Source organism: Patiria miniata, unplaced genomic scaffold (assembly GCF_015706575.1).
Source record: "Patiria miniata isolate m_02_andy unplaced genomic scaffold, ASM1570657v1 HiC_scaffold_6, whole genome shotgun sequence".
Lineage (NCBI taxonomy): Eukaryota > Metazoa > Echinodermata > Asteroidea > Valvatida > Asterinidae > Patiria > Patiria miniata.
Genome location: NW_024037073.1, coordinates 1,482,468 through 1,496,512, shown reverse-complemented (window position 1 = coordinate 1,496,512; position 14,045 = coordinate 1,482,468). Strand labels below are relative to the sequence as shown.

The following is a 14,045-nucleotide window of genomic DNA, read 5'->3' as shown; positions in this document are numbered from 1 at the left end:
CGTTTCCATTTTCCATAAGAATACACAAAAGAGATAGAACAATCGCTAGTGAGGAATATTGCTATTATCATTATTTAACTCTGTAAAAAAAAAAAAAATGGCGACTCAATCAAATAGAAAGACTTTTACGCTTCTCCATCTTTGAATAATGAATTTAAATGTTTTTTGGAAGTGTTATAAAAATGTTCAATCAGCTTACAAGAAGCTCGTTTTCAGCTTTTGATTACTTTAATGGATTTGAAAGAGTTTTACTGGCAAAAAGTACAAGTCAGAACAGGTTGTGTTGTTAATACGAGTTCTGCAGTTCTGTAGATTATGTTACATGTGATTATGTTATAGTAGTAATAAAACAGCGCCACCCTTTCAAAGCCACGATGTCACATGAGGGCGCTGGTCCCTGCTCTAATTTCAGGGTCAAAAATTATCACCAGAAATGTCATCGCACTAGATTGGCGGTTTCTTTTTACCCCATACTTTCTTTTGGCGCTAAAATAGCTTTACATATTTCTACAAAAACCCACGAGACTGAAGCCGCAAATGTTAGAGGGGAAGTTAAGAAATATACCCCTCCCTCAATTCTCAGTACAAACGAGAGATAAGTCGCATTATTTAATTCGAAATTCACAAAATACGATCTTTATTTACGTCCGTGTTGGACTTTAGAAACCGTCAATGTGAAATCAGTAGTATTTTGTTGACCTAGGCCTCCATCTTGAAAGTTGATGCGTTGTTTTCGCCTGGATTTGGGTGGATTTTTACGTCTCTTGGCGGGGCAACATAGCCACTGCAACCTAGATGGACAGTACGTCCATTATAACACAAGTCAACCGGGATGAGGAACCGCTGAACGCCTTCCCAACCGCAGATTCTGGTAGGTATTGACTACTCACAGAGGTTAAGTTGTACAATCTTGTCAATCATTTGAATGAAGTCAAAATGGTGCACACATTTACGATCCACAATCACATGTTGTATAAAGTTGGCGAGTCCTAAAATCAGTGATTGTTGTCATGTAGTTTTACACTGATCCAGTATAATTAAGGCTTAGCCTACATAATGACATTGACATGAGTGAGGGCCTCCCAACTGAACAGTAGTTGGAAAGTTAGCTCAGTCACTCGGCTCAGTCTGAGCTTGAGTATAAACTCCAGCTCCAGTCCAATGCTCATCAAAACAGTAATTCGACACTTATGTCGAATTCCTGATGAGCATTGGAGCTGGAGTTACTCAAGCTTTTGGAAAGTTAAGAAAATCAACCATCATGACCATGGCCGTGATGGCCATGATTTTTTATTGCTATGGGCCTTGCCCTTGAAATATCACAATGTGCACTGTTCATGTAGGCCTAGGCCGTTTGACATGGCCACAAATTGCAGACTTTCAGTTTCATACCTTTTGTAAGTTTGATGACACTTGCCTAGGCCTGATTGCTTTTGTCATGTTGGACCCGTCATGTCTGTTTACACTTACCAAAACTATTATTAAGTTACATGTAACCACTGTCAGTGTCATCAACATATGTTGTCGTATGGATTTGACTTTGTCTTTGCGTTTAATTTTGTAAATGTTTAACAAATATTTTAAGAAATGTTTTCACAGTTTCAGAGTGACAAAATGGTAGCGTGGGACACCCCATCTCAAATGCTCATTGGAAATTTGACAATTCGAGCCGGGGAAATGTTGGTGTCACAGTACATGTACTAGCTGGAGTTACCCAGCCCTGAGTTTTATCATTGGGTTGTCATCTAGGGCTGGAGCGAATTTTTCTCGTAACTTGTAGTATTTGCAAAAATTTTTGGAAAATGTTCAATTTTGTCCCCGTTACACACTAATTGCAACTGCAACTCACCCCAAACTTGCCTGGAATAACCATTACACAGGTCCTTGAAGTAAAAAACGATCCACGATGAAGATTCAGCCTACAATTGCAGTGAAAACAGGAGGAATAACCGCTAACTTGACAACCTTGCTGGATTGGCCAGGACCGCCATTGGTTTGTGCACAAAAAAAATTGTGTACAATGAATGGCGGTCGATTAACAGGCACAGAGAGAGCGATCGCTGTCAACTACTCGTTTTTGCCGGCTGCGCTGGCTGTTGGCGCATGACGTCACGCGGAAGCGTAACACCCGATGACTGTTTTATGCACTAATATGAGGTTTACCACTCGCATCACAGCTTTGGTACTGGAACCGCAACCAAGATCGACGCGCATGATTAAAATCGACGCGCGCGCTGACCAGAGACCGACTTATTTTTTTTTTGGCCTAACACTGCCGTTTTTTTATCCCCGTATACATCCAAACCGGTCGAGGCAATACTCATTAATAAACATTCAGCATATTTTAAAAATGGGTATTTACATGTAGTGTGCAATAGCAGAGTGGCCAGTTGAGTTTTTCATAGAATAAATTACAAAACAGAAAAACAATGTCAGCAGTGGTATGGTTCCAGCAAAGATATGTACAGTGCTGCATAGCAGACCAATACCAACAGCACATGCTTGCACTACAACAGCTGTTTGAGGACGCATTGTAAGCGGTCCTCACAGTTTGTACCATCTTCCAAGCTAATGTTGTAAAAGCGAATGTTGTAGGGCATCAAACCAAAGGGGAAGATTTTACTATCTTTAAATTCCACTGATAAAAAGGTCAGGAGATGAAAATGAAATTTGAAGAAACAATCATCGCCTCTTGTTCGGAATTATATACAAGTATGCAAACACATTTTACTACCTGTTTTTATTAAGACATGTCATGAAGGTTCTGTATACTAAAGGCCGGAAAAATGTTATACAGTAAATGGTGTACATTGGACGGTTGAAAACAAAGTACATACATGTACACATACACACACAAATCCACCAGTATAAGCCATTTTCTGACTCATTTTTCATTGCATTTCAATAACATACAAATCTTGAACTTAGAGGCTGCGTCATCTACATGTGTGAGTTATTTATGATGGAGGAAATGTGGTGAACCCAGATATTTCGATTTATTTATGGAGGGAGGTTGGCTGTGATAGTTAATATTTCCTTTTCCGGATATTTTCCAGTTGTTAAAAAAATATCCCCCTACACAATTACACGTATGTAAAATACTGTTCCCAATGTGACTTTGTTTCATCCAGCATAAATGAAAGTTAGAGTTATAGATTAATCAGAGAACCCAGAGTATCATGTACATTGATATTGGAAGTAGAGGTACCTGGATATTGTTTGCGGTACACCACAGACCACTTACATGTACATGTAGGCCATATGTCAAGTACCGGTACATGCTACAATACACTCTAGTCCCAGAACATGTACATTTCCCCTCCTTGCTTGAACTTCACGCATAGTGTATTAACCCTAACCCTGCTGAATCCAACAGGATCCAACTATGTCACATACCCGATGGAGCCTGTTGGATTGAGCAGTTAACCCCTTGTGTACATTCCTCGTGCAAAATGTTGGATTCAGCAGGGAACTGAACCGCATTAATAACGCCATGTTGGACTCCGTTGGATTCAGCAGACAACTGAAAATGAGGCACAGTGGATTGAACAGGAAAGTCCGGTTGGACTCTGTTGGATTTAGCAGGGTAGTCCTGAGGAAGTACTAGGGGGTATGTGATTTCACAGGCAGGACTGTCTCTCTTACAAATCGCAAGACAGCACTCATGAATGTGAAGTTACGATATCAATTATCAATACAGCACTCATGTAAAGTTACGACATCAATACAGGCAAAGCTTCCCTTGTGAGTTTGATAATGTCCTTCCAATGCAGTGTACATATAGGCCTATGGCAGGAAATGTCAAATAGCCATTTTAGTGCAGAAATGTCAAATCTTGATTTGATGAGAAATGACTCTTGGGACAACTTTCATTATTGAATGTTATGCACTATATGGAATGTAATTCACTATTACAAACTTGATGTAGCTTGCACAATGTACATTACCATTTTAATGGCTATAAAATCATGCTGAATGTGAATTGTAGCACACAACTGAGTCAAATACTCGTATATCAGTTTCATTTTCCAATGTAACTTGTGATCCTGACAGTTTAATGCACACTCATAAGTGCCTGGAACAGTTTGCCCATACCTATTGGTCGAGAGCCTGTCATGTGGGTGGTTTTAAACCGCCAGTAAAACACTGCTGCATTCTGCCCTAAGTTGCACATATCGCGCCTTGGGCTCATGCCATTATCCTTGACCAGGCCGCTAAATGTAATTATTTAAAACCAGCCAAGCTTACGTTAATTCCTATATATTGATGGATTCCGGAGAATCTGGAAAGGTTCCAATTAAATACTAAAAGGTTTTTACGATGAAACTTCAGACAATAATCAGGACTGAAATGAAATGTATTTTGCCAAGGAGAGAACATTAAAACTTTCAAAGAGAATGAAGCCACAAAGATTTTTCAATAAACGTATGTAGCTGGCAGAGCTATTGAAATTGCCTTTAATAAAAAAATTTGTGAGGTACACAACAAAAATATTTCTAAAAGGACGGTACAATATAACCGTACAACAAAATGTCACTTTTGCACTATGGCATGTTTCTTGAAATTTGCTCTTAAGAGCGTTTTCACAGCAGTCCAAACTTTTTTCTATCATAGAAATCCTATTCCGTGGTGTTGAATTACACAACAAAAATATTTCTAAAAGGTTGGTACAATAACTGTACAACAAAATATTATATCACTTTGCGCCTTGGTATGTTTCTTGAAATTTGCTCTAAGAGTGCTTTCACAACAGTGAAATCTTCTCTTTTTTTTTTAATAAAAGAAATCCTGTACCATGGTGGCGTGGCACTGTACTTTGTAAGCGATTGTTGGTCTAAGGTATACAATATAGTCTCTGAACAAACATGTATAGCCAGTTAGCTCGCCCCTTTAAGCATAATTGTGTCACATTCTTGTGGTTGTTTGTAAACGTTTCATTTTTTTTTTTTAAAGGCAAGTGAGAAACACGAAACCAATATGGTTGACCTGGGGTTGAGGGCAAGACCACACATCACTCCATGCACTTTGGTTTTCCTGCTTTGCTTTGGTGCACCCTGCTGTTGGCCACCAGAAAATGTTGTCTTGTTTGGGGGTACACATACATGTAATGTAAACACCCGACTTTGTTCATGTACTTATTCTTTTCTTACCATGAGATAGCCTACTATAACAAACCCCTAGTAGTTGCCCAGGACTACCCTGCTAAATCCCACAGAGTCTGATGGTTACTCATTTCCTGATTAAACCAACACAGTCCCACCCTACCCAACTTGCGAAGTTGTTGGGTACCTTAACATATAAAATGACTGGCATGCTCTGTCCAACAAAATCCATCTGTGCCTTATTTTTCTGTTTCCTGCTGGATCCAACAGAGTCCAACTTGGCGTTATTTACCAGTTACCCAGCAGAATCCGACTCTGAATGTTTACAGTTGCCTGGTGAATCCAACCGATTTCAACAGGAACACGTATGAGGGGTTTACTGCTCAATCCAACAGGACCCAACAAATATAAAAGAATTGGATCCTGTTGGATTGAGCTGGATACGGGTTAAGTCCTAAAGGCTATTAGTACTTCTTACTTTACCGGTATGTTGTAGCATGTATGTTGTGCTTTTTCTATAAATAGGAATGTTTTTGTGGAAGTTGATACATGTAGAACAATTAAAGTGAGAGGGATTTTAATGGTTATACTTAAAAATCCCAAGAACAAAGACATTTACAGATTTTTTGGACCATAACTGAGTTGATAGAGCACTGTTACAGTGTTTGTGATGTACAGTAACAGGATGGGGGACACCCCTTTAAAAAATTCCTCCACACTGAACAGGAAACAAGTTTTCTTTCTTGAAAAGCCTTGCCGGAACCTTACGGAAATAGCAATACAGGAAAAACCGCAAGCCACAACTGACAGAAAAAGGGGGTCTGTTGCCCACTGTTGAGGATTGCATTATGTACATGTACACATAGATCTGTATCATGCATGGTTGCCCTTTCACATAAAATCCCTGGACAAATAAATGTTAGTTGGCGGCGGGACCGCTGTAGCCCACCGAATTGTGTCCCGCAAGACGGAGGGAATTTTGAGGTTGTTGAGGAGTAAAGAATTGTTAAGGTGTTTATCGTTTGTTTTGCTCTGGAGGCCAAAATGACTTTCTGAAAACCGGTTCTAAGGTCCTTTTTCATGGGCAAACTTCTTTCTTTATATAGTGCAGCAGGCAGGAATAGCTAGTGGCTATACCGCCACATTTTTGGGGTCATGAAGAAAAGCCCTGGGATGAAAGTACCAATGTTACATGATGTTCTTGTGTGATTGTAGGATTTTTTTGAATTGTACTTGGGGGGGGGGGGGGGGGGGGAGAATTCCATACATGGACATCACTAATTTTTTCCTTGCAGTAACCTACATGTATCAGCCATCAGAAAGGGTATGTCCTAAAAAGTCAAATTTAGCATGGAAGATATTGAAGCATTTACTGAGAAAACACCTTGAATTTTTCAGACCAGTCTCATAGGGTTTGTGCGCAGGGTGTCAAGAGATGTCCAGGTATGGAACTCTTTTCCCTTTTTTCTAAAGGGCAATTCCATGGTTACTCACGTTACATTTTTGAAGTACTTTTGAGTTTCCTTGGGCTGTAATTACCTTACTGAAAAGGTTTGATAACTGTTATCCCCATGGTAGATAGAGTAGACCTAGAACTACCTAAGCACCAAAGATGACATCCAGAAAAATGTGTTATGTATGATAGACAAGATGCACAATATCGGTTACTCACGTTACATTTAACACAAGTTAAAAAACACTTGTATCCCTTGTTGTTTACCACAATATTCTGAAATTGAAAACTACCAGGAAACTGCAGGGAATTGTCATAATCTTTGATGATAGTTAATGATAACCGAAATGCACAGTGTGAGTGTAGTAATGAGAGCAGTGTAAATCTGCAAGGTTCTTTCAACTACAGTTTAACATATCACACATGGTCATGTGCATGTGCTGTGTTCAATGACAACCTTGATGAACCCTTTAGTGTGTGTTACCTTGTCAGGTAAGCTGGGCCATATTAGCATTCCTGTGGCTTGTGGTCAAGCCAACAGTAATGACTGTATTATGGCATCCAAGGTGACCACAACAAGAGACCGCCAATCTGTGAGTGCATGTGTACATGAACATACATGTATACCTGTACCTGTGCACGTACATGCACTTACATGTACATGTATACCTGTGCACGTACATGTACATGTACCTGTGCACGTGCATTACATACCAGTGCACTGAAGTGTTCAAGCACATGTAATGAAAATGGTCTACATGTAGTTATTGCAGCGTTGTAATAATGGCACATACATGTGCATGCTTCATGGTTGGATGACTGTGACTTATTAAACCATACCGGTATGATTAAACCAGCACGAACATGCACAGTACATTATTAATGCATAAGGGTCTAATTCTGCAAATGGTCATTGCACATGGTAAAGCACTTCTTGCCATTTGCATGTACTTTGTATTGGTGCCCTTGGCGATTAGCCTTATGCGCAGTGTTGGACTAGTCTTGTTCATAATAATGGGAGTAATTTCAGGTGACAGAGTGCAGAATATAAATGTAATGTCAAAGCTGTCTGTTTGGGAGTTACATGTAACTCGAAAATCAAAATCACGTGGCTTGTTCAATTGTCAAGAGGGATGCTTTTCAGCCTTTTTTTTTTTTTTTTTTTTTTTGCATTCCCTGCCTAATACAATGGTTCCATCTAATTAAGCTCAACAAGAAAGGGTTAATTTTGAACGGAGGATTTTGTTTTTAATGGAAAGATGCATTGCAGAATTTACCTGCAGCTTGATGCCATGCATCAAACTCGGTTACAATAAAATTGAGGAAAAAAATCTTCACGAAATTGTACGATTGCTAAATGTTATCCATGGCATGGAAATGTAGGTTATAAAGTTGAGAATATTTCCATCCCCCACCAAAAGGGCTGTGCTGATTAAACCAAATATTCAAATATTCGGTCATCATCCGAATGTAATTTTTTTTATTCAATTCAAATATTCGAAAATGCCAGAGTGCCGAGAGATGATTACAAAAAAAGTCCACCGTGTTCTTTACAGTTCTAATCGTGTACATTACGTGGTTTCATTGTTTGTCAAATGCCACACTTGTATGGAAATCCACATGAGCACAATTTTGACAGTTTTTGTGAGGACTATTAGCTTAAATTTGGTCTCAAAAATTGGTCAAATATCAACCATTCCACTACTTCTTCTTTATGTTGGTTTAATCAGATCTTTGTCAATTGTCAACAAAAGCGCGAGCGTTCAAATCTCGATCAGCGGCCAGTTTAGGCTGTTGCATGTTTAACTTGATTAACGCATTTCAAATATTTGAATATTCGATCAAATTCGAAGTATTGAATACTAAATTATTTGAAATGCACAGCCCTACCACACAAGGGGTAAAACATATATTCCCCATTAGGAGAAAATTGGTGTGAAATCTGAAGTACATGTACATGTATGCATGGGAAATGCAAAGGATATAGTGCACAGTTGGCAAGTGGACTTGAACCTTGACCCTTTAATCACAATTTACATGCTTGAACTTTTGCCATCCCCTGTGATGGATGCACCGATGCAGAGAACCCTAACTCCTTAGGCCTTTTTGCTAGGATGTAGCCTCAATCCTGCAAAATCCTCCAATTGGCCTCATGGAAAAATAGCATATATACATGTAGCCTCAATTCTGCAAATTCCTCCGTTGTTTCTTGAATATGGTCCATGGAGGGGTGACAACTGCCTGAATCCTGCAAAATCCTCCAGCTATGACTGTCAATAGGCTGAGGCAGAGGCAGTGGGAGGATGTCAAGTATAATCAAGGACTAAATTTATGCACGGCTGAGCATAAACAACACAAGGTCCGGCCCAAGACCTTGACACAGTGCGTACTCCGAAATCAGCAACGCACTTTGGCCAAGTAACCTCAATCCTGCCAATTTCTCCAATTTGCAAAATGGATTTTGGAGGATTCAGGGCGGTTAGGGTTATTAAAATGGTTTTAAATCATGAATATTGATAGGATTGAGTTCTCTCCTCATGAATAACCATATGACTGTTTTTGTCTTTTTGTCTTCTCTCTGTAGCACCAACGACAGCGAGGAAACCGAGGAGTCGCAGCTTACTTAGTTCATTCTTGTGTTGCTTCGGGTCGACGGGTCGAACGCCTCCCACCACAGTCCCACCTCCCGAAGAAAATGGACAGAAGGTACCCAAAACAATATCCACTCATCACTTTTTCTCGATATTGTTTAGTATAATTTGTTAAAATTGAAGCTTTGTTAGTTCCTTGTCAAGGCTGGTTGGTGGTCACAATATTGATGTGACAGTTGAGAGAATCTTTCTGGTCAGCAGTGAACACTGAAGTGAAGCAATCATTTGAAGTGAACAGCATTTTTTTTTTTAAGATGGCAGTGTTTCTCATGAATGGCAAAGGGATTTACTTGTATTTCTTTTATTTTAATTTTTTTTAATTTTTTTTTTCATTAATTACATTTGATTCCCTCATTTTGAAACATAATCTTGGGTTGATTCACAGTTGTAAAAAAAAATAAATAATAAAATAGCCCACGGCCCCTCTTTCCACCCAAAATATTTCCTATCCAGTGCAAGCTGTGCACACCTCCACACTTGAAGAAGCTGAGTTTGGGATCTTCCCATCTCCCCTTCAAAACCCCCCCCCCCCCCAAAAAAAAAACACCGAAGAATATTTTCAAGCATTCTTGTTCACAAACACTTGGTGTAAGTTGCACTCATATTCACTAAACCCTTTATGATCGGCAGTTTGGGTGTTATGTTAGCATACACACACAATGTACAATCAAATATAATTGCACAAAATAAAGTACTCTGTGCCATTGTCAGCACTGCACTATGTGTTGTGCCCTTTTTACATCCTGTTTTGCAGTTGTGCACTCGTGTAAATGTATTGTACGCATACATGTAGCATGCAGTTATTTATAGTTGTGTGTCAGTTAAATATACAGGGTGAGTAAAAACAAACAAACCCCAAATGTCTGACCATTCTTTTAGTGAAGTTCTGCATGTAGCACTTTCAAAATCTAGGATACGAAAGCCCAATTCATAAGCTTTCTTTTAGTACAAGAATCATTCAAATCACTCATGTACTTCTCAAGTTATGGAGTTTTAAACACAACCACCGTTTTAAAGTTCTGTCCACGGATCACAAAAAAAGGTGTGTGTTCTTTCAGCAAAACAAAAACAATTCACACACATCCTTATGTGATATGTTTTCGTTTTGCAGAAAGAACACTGAACTTATTTGTGATCCGTGGACAGAACCTTAAAATGGCGGTTGTGTTTAAAACTCCGTAACTTGAAATGTACATGAGCGATTTGAATGATTCTTGTACTAACAGAGAGCTTATGAAATGGGCTTTTATATCCTAGATTTTGAAAGTGCTACATGCAGAACTTCACTAAAACAATGGTCCCGACATTTGGGTTTCGTTTTTTTTTTTACTCACCCTGTATTTATGTACTGTTTGTAGATTTGGAAACAGCATGTACCACTACATACAAAAGAGTGTGCAGTGTGTGCAAATGTGAGCTTTTGTGCGTGTAAAAAAATCTTTAAAAATGTGTGGAGGTTTGTTAATTGTACAGCTCTGCGAAGCTGAAGGTTTCTCATTCATTGACCCAGTTTCATTATCCTGTTTAAAGGCAAGGTGTGAATAGTTTTTTTGAAGAAGTTTTCGTAGTTTTTACAAATTTTGAACAAAAAAAACCCCCTGAATCTTAAACATACAATGTAGCATATGAAAAAGTCCTTAAAAATGTTTATCTTCATCCTAAAAGTCATTCAGTCTGGGCCTCAATCTGTTGCACGCATGCCTTTACGTACACTGTACATGTTGTACATTGAAGTCATTTTACATGTGATAGAAATCAGTCGAAATGCAATAACAGATCATTGAAAGAGACCGAGACTTCTGGCTTTATCCTGCCAAGGAATATTGAATGTCTACCAAGTCACAGTACATATCAGCAGTGGCAAACATTTGCAATCTTTTTAAAAGAACAAATCATTCAGTACTTCAGGTTGACAATGTACATAAAAAATGTATGCTTGTAAATTGAAAAAGCAAAACAAAATCAACCCTAACCTTCCCACAAGCATCAAAAATCCATCCCCCATTTTTTTTTTTTTTTGGATTTTGGGGGGGACTTGGTCCTGCAGGTCTGGTTTGACTATATATTGATGTAGTATGATAGACTTGGGCCTGGAGGCCTAAAGCATGCATTGGAAGCAGTGTGATTGATGGATTTTTGGCGGACTTGGTCCAGTACTTAGTAAAAGACAGTACAGAGTTAGGGTTAATTCACCAAAAGTTCTTGGTGTATGAAAAGCGACGGGTTATTTCCATTACTTTGCAGGATTTGCAGGGACAGTTTAGAAACCTGACGTATTTGTTGGCAGTTGCTAAAAACAAACTATGGCATTAAAATTCTCCACATCCTCATGAGCGCTCCCTGGCAATGTTCTAAAGCATCTGTTTCGCCAGCGCTTCTCTTTTCACTGCACACGCACATGACTGTGTGCATGTACATGCTGTTCTCTTGTGTTTGTTGTGGTTTTGCTGTGCTTGATTTCTTCAATTGTTGTGTCCCATTTCCTCATTTCAGCTGCATGAGCCTGCATCAAGCTATGCCCCTAGCTGCCCGGTAGGTGGTCCTTTTGTTGTTGTTTCCTTCTTTGTTTTACTCCTAACTCATTAAAAACAATTGTTGAGAAGGTGGGGGTTGAGATACATAAAAGATGACTTTCAAATTTCTCCCCGAAAAATAGATTTCATTTTTTAATTCAAATGAAAAAAAAAAATTGGCCCACGTTTACTTAAATGAAATTACTACTTTACAAGTTCCAAATGATTTCTGGCTTGTTCTAAATTGTTCCAAATCCATTCAGTTCCCATCGGGTAGACTGGTTTCCGCCCCCTGTCTGAATCGATAATGTTGGGACCAGGAACTGGCATACCAGCAGGGTGGATTTGTTTGTGTGCAAAAGCAACCTGCAAAATAAAAACCTTTTATTGAGAGAGATACAGATGTCCAAAATAGATGGGTTTTTTTCTGTTAAAGGGAAAATACAACGTTTGCAAACATCAAAAAACGAAATGATCAAATTATAACGAAATATCTTACTGGATTGTTAGTGAATGACATTCTAAAGCATTCTGTTAAATCGTGGCTCCTGGTATGCTGACAACGCTGGTCGGCCGACCATCGTTGGAGAGAACTGGCTTTTTTCAAAAATTGCTTTTAATTTTTTATATTTAGTTATTCCCCATTTTTCTTTGCAATTGATTACACACCTGTGAAGGGGTACAAGCCTGCTAGACTGATTCTCTGACCTTACAATACCCCAAAGTCTGTAAATTGCTCCGTTTCATCTTAAGTGGGGTCAGGGAGCCAGACTACAAGAACAAAATTGGTTTACTTGCTTTTCCCAGCATTTACAAGCCCAAAAGATGAAACAAGTCAGTTTAACATTATTTTCTATAGCATACTAATCCTCGAAATCCATTTATTTCTGAAAATTAGAGCAAAACCAAATGTTGTATATTCCCTTTAAAGGTAGAGTGGACCATTTGCTGCTATCCAAAAAGTAACCGACCAAATTATTGTTTGAAAGCTTACCTGGTTTAGAGATAGTAATGACACTAAACTCGCTGTGAAATTATTCCTTCTGGCATGCTGTCATTTTGAAGAAAACAATGAAGAAGGTCATTTCCAAAGATGTGTCAAGTGATACATGTTTGGAAATTTGTATTTGTTATTTGGCGAATACCTCAATGGGTGCAAGCGTTGACATGACGCACGCGCACGTGCGGTTGCTATTATCCGGCGGTTCAGTGTGTGACAATGTAGCTACAATCAGATGAACGAGAATCATGTCCCGAATGCTGATTTCGAGCTTGTGCCACGAGAGGGTGCAATTCAAAATATGACATGGCAACTTTTGAACTGAAAACGAGATCCAGAGTAATGTGTTTTCTCAACATAAACAGTATTCACAGAGCTTAAAACTTCATCAGGTTAGTAGTGAAGCATCCGTCTTAAGATTTTGATCACTTTTGTTGCTTCTAATGAAAAGGAATAAAACACAATTTACATAAATGACAAATGGTCCATTTACCTTTAAGATAAAACATAATTGCTTTGAAAATTCATCATATTGGCAATACATCATAAAGAAAACTGCCAAACAAAACTTAAGTGATTGAGACTATCAAGTTCGCTGTTCGCTGCCAGATGTTTTTCTCGTGATAATATTCACATGACACATGAAGGGACCGTGTGTACTCTAAATCATATAATAGGAGTGTACTGTAAGCTTATCACTCTGCAACATCTGTTCCCATGCATTTTGAAATAAGATCTGTTGAAATTTGACAATTTGATGATCTTGCTACATAAAATTGGAGAATCCTAGATTAAGTGAATAGACCTTGGGTTTTTATTGATGGCGTATATTCCCCAGGGGCTATGTACAGTAATATGTCTTTGGGTTTTGTGGTTTGGTGGTTTGTGGAGTTTACTGGTAGTTCCCTGTAGACCAGCAGAGTTGCATGTGTCCTGCAATGTACTGTACATTTACATATTTTTGCAAAGTTGCTTGCTGTAGCATTCACATTGTCTGCTTGTAAATACAATTATACACAATTTACTTTTAGTGATCTTAAAAACAAAGAAGAAATGCCTTTTGGAGGTGGAAGTTCGTTTCTTTTCTATTTTATGAAAAAAAGTGCATGTTACTCTTGTATTTATGTGTACATGTACATGTACCACTTTGGGACGTGAGATTTTTTGAAACTCTGCGTAAGTAGTGGGAATACTTCGGCAGTTTGGCTGCGACAGGAGTTGTTGTTGTTGAATCCCTCACTGCTACAAAATTACATTACCCCACAGCCCTGGGTTTGAATTCGGGCGATTCACAATGCAGTGCGCCACCAAGAGTTTGCCATGGAG

General features: G+C 38.8%; 1 protein-coding gene across 1 annotated transcript in view; it reads left to right on the top strand.

The window, feature by feature from the left end:
* Window positions 1-435: 435 nt before the first annotated feature.
* Window positions 436-14,045, top strand: part of LOC119742523 (CTD small phosphatase-like protein) — a 30,329-nt gene continuing 16,719 nt past the window's right edge. Inside the window, exons 1-3 of the mRNA XM_038218482.1 lie at window positions 436-871; window positions 9,140-9,261; window positions 11,700-11,738. Coding sequence (XP_038074410.1) covers window positions 796-871; window positions 9,140-9,261; window positions 11,700-11,738 — 237 coding nt within the window. The 5' untranslated portion in view covers window positions 436-795. The remainder of the gene's footprint in view (window positions 872-9,139; window positions 9,262-11,699; window positions 11,739-14,045) is intronic.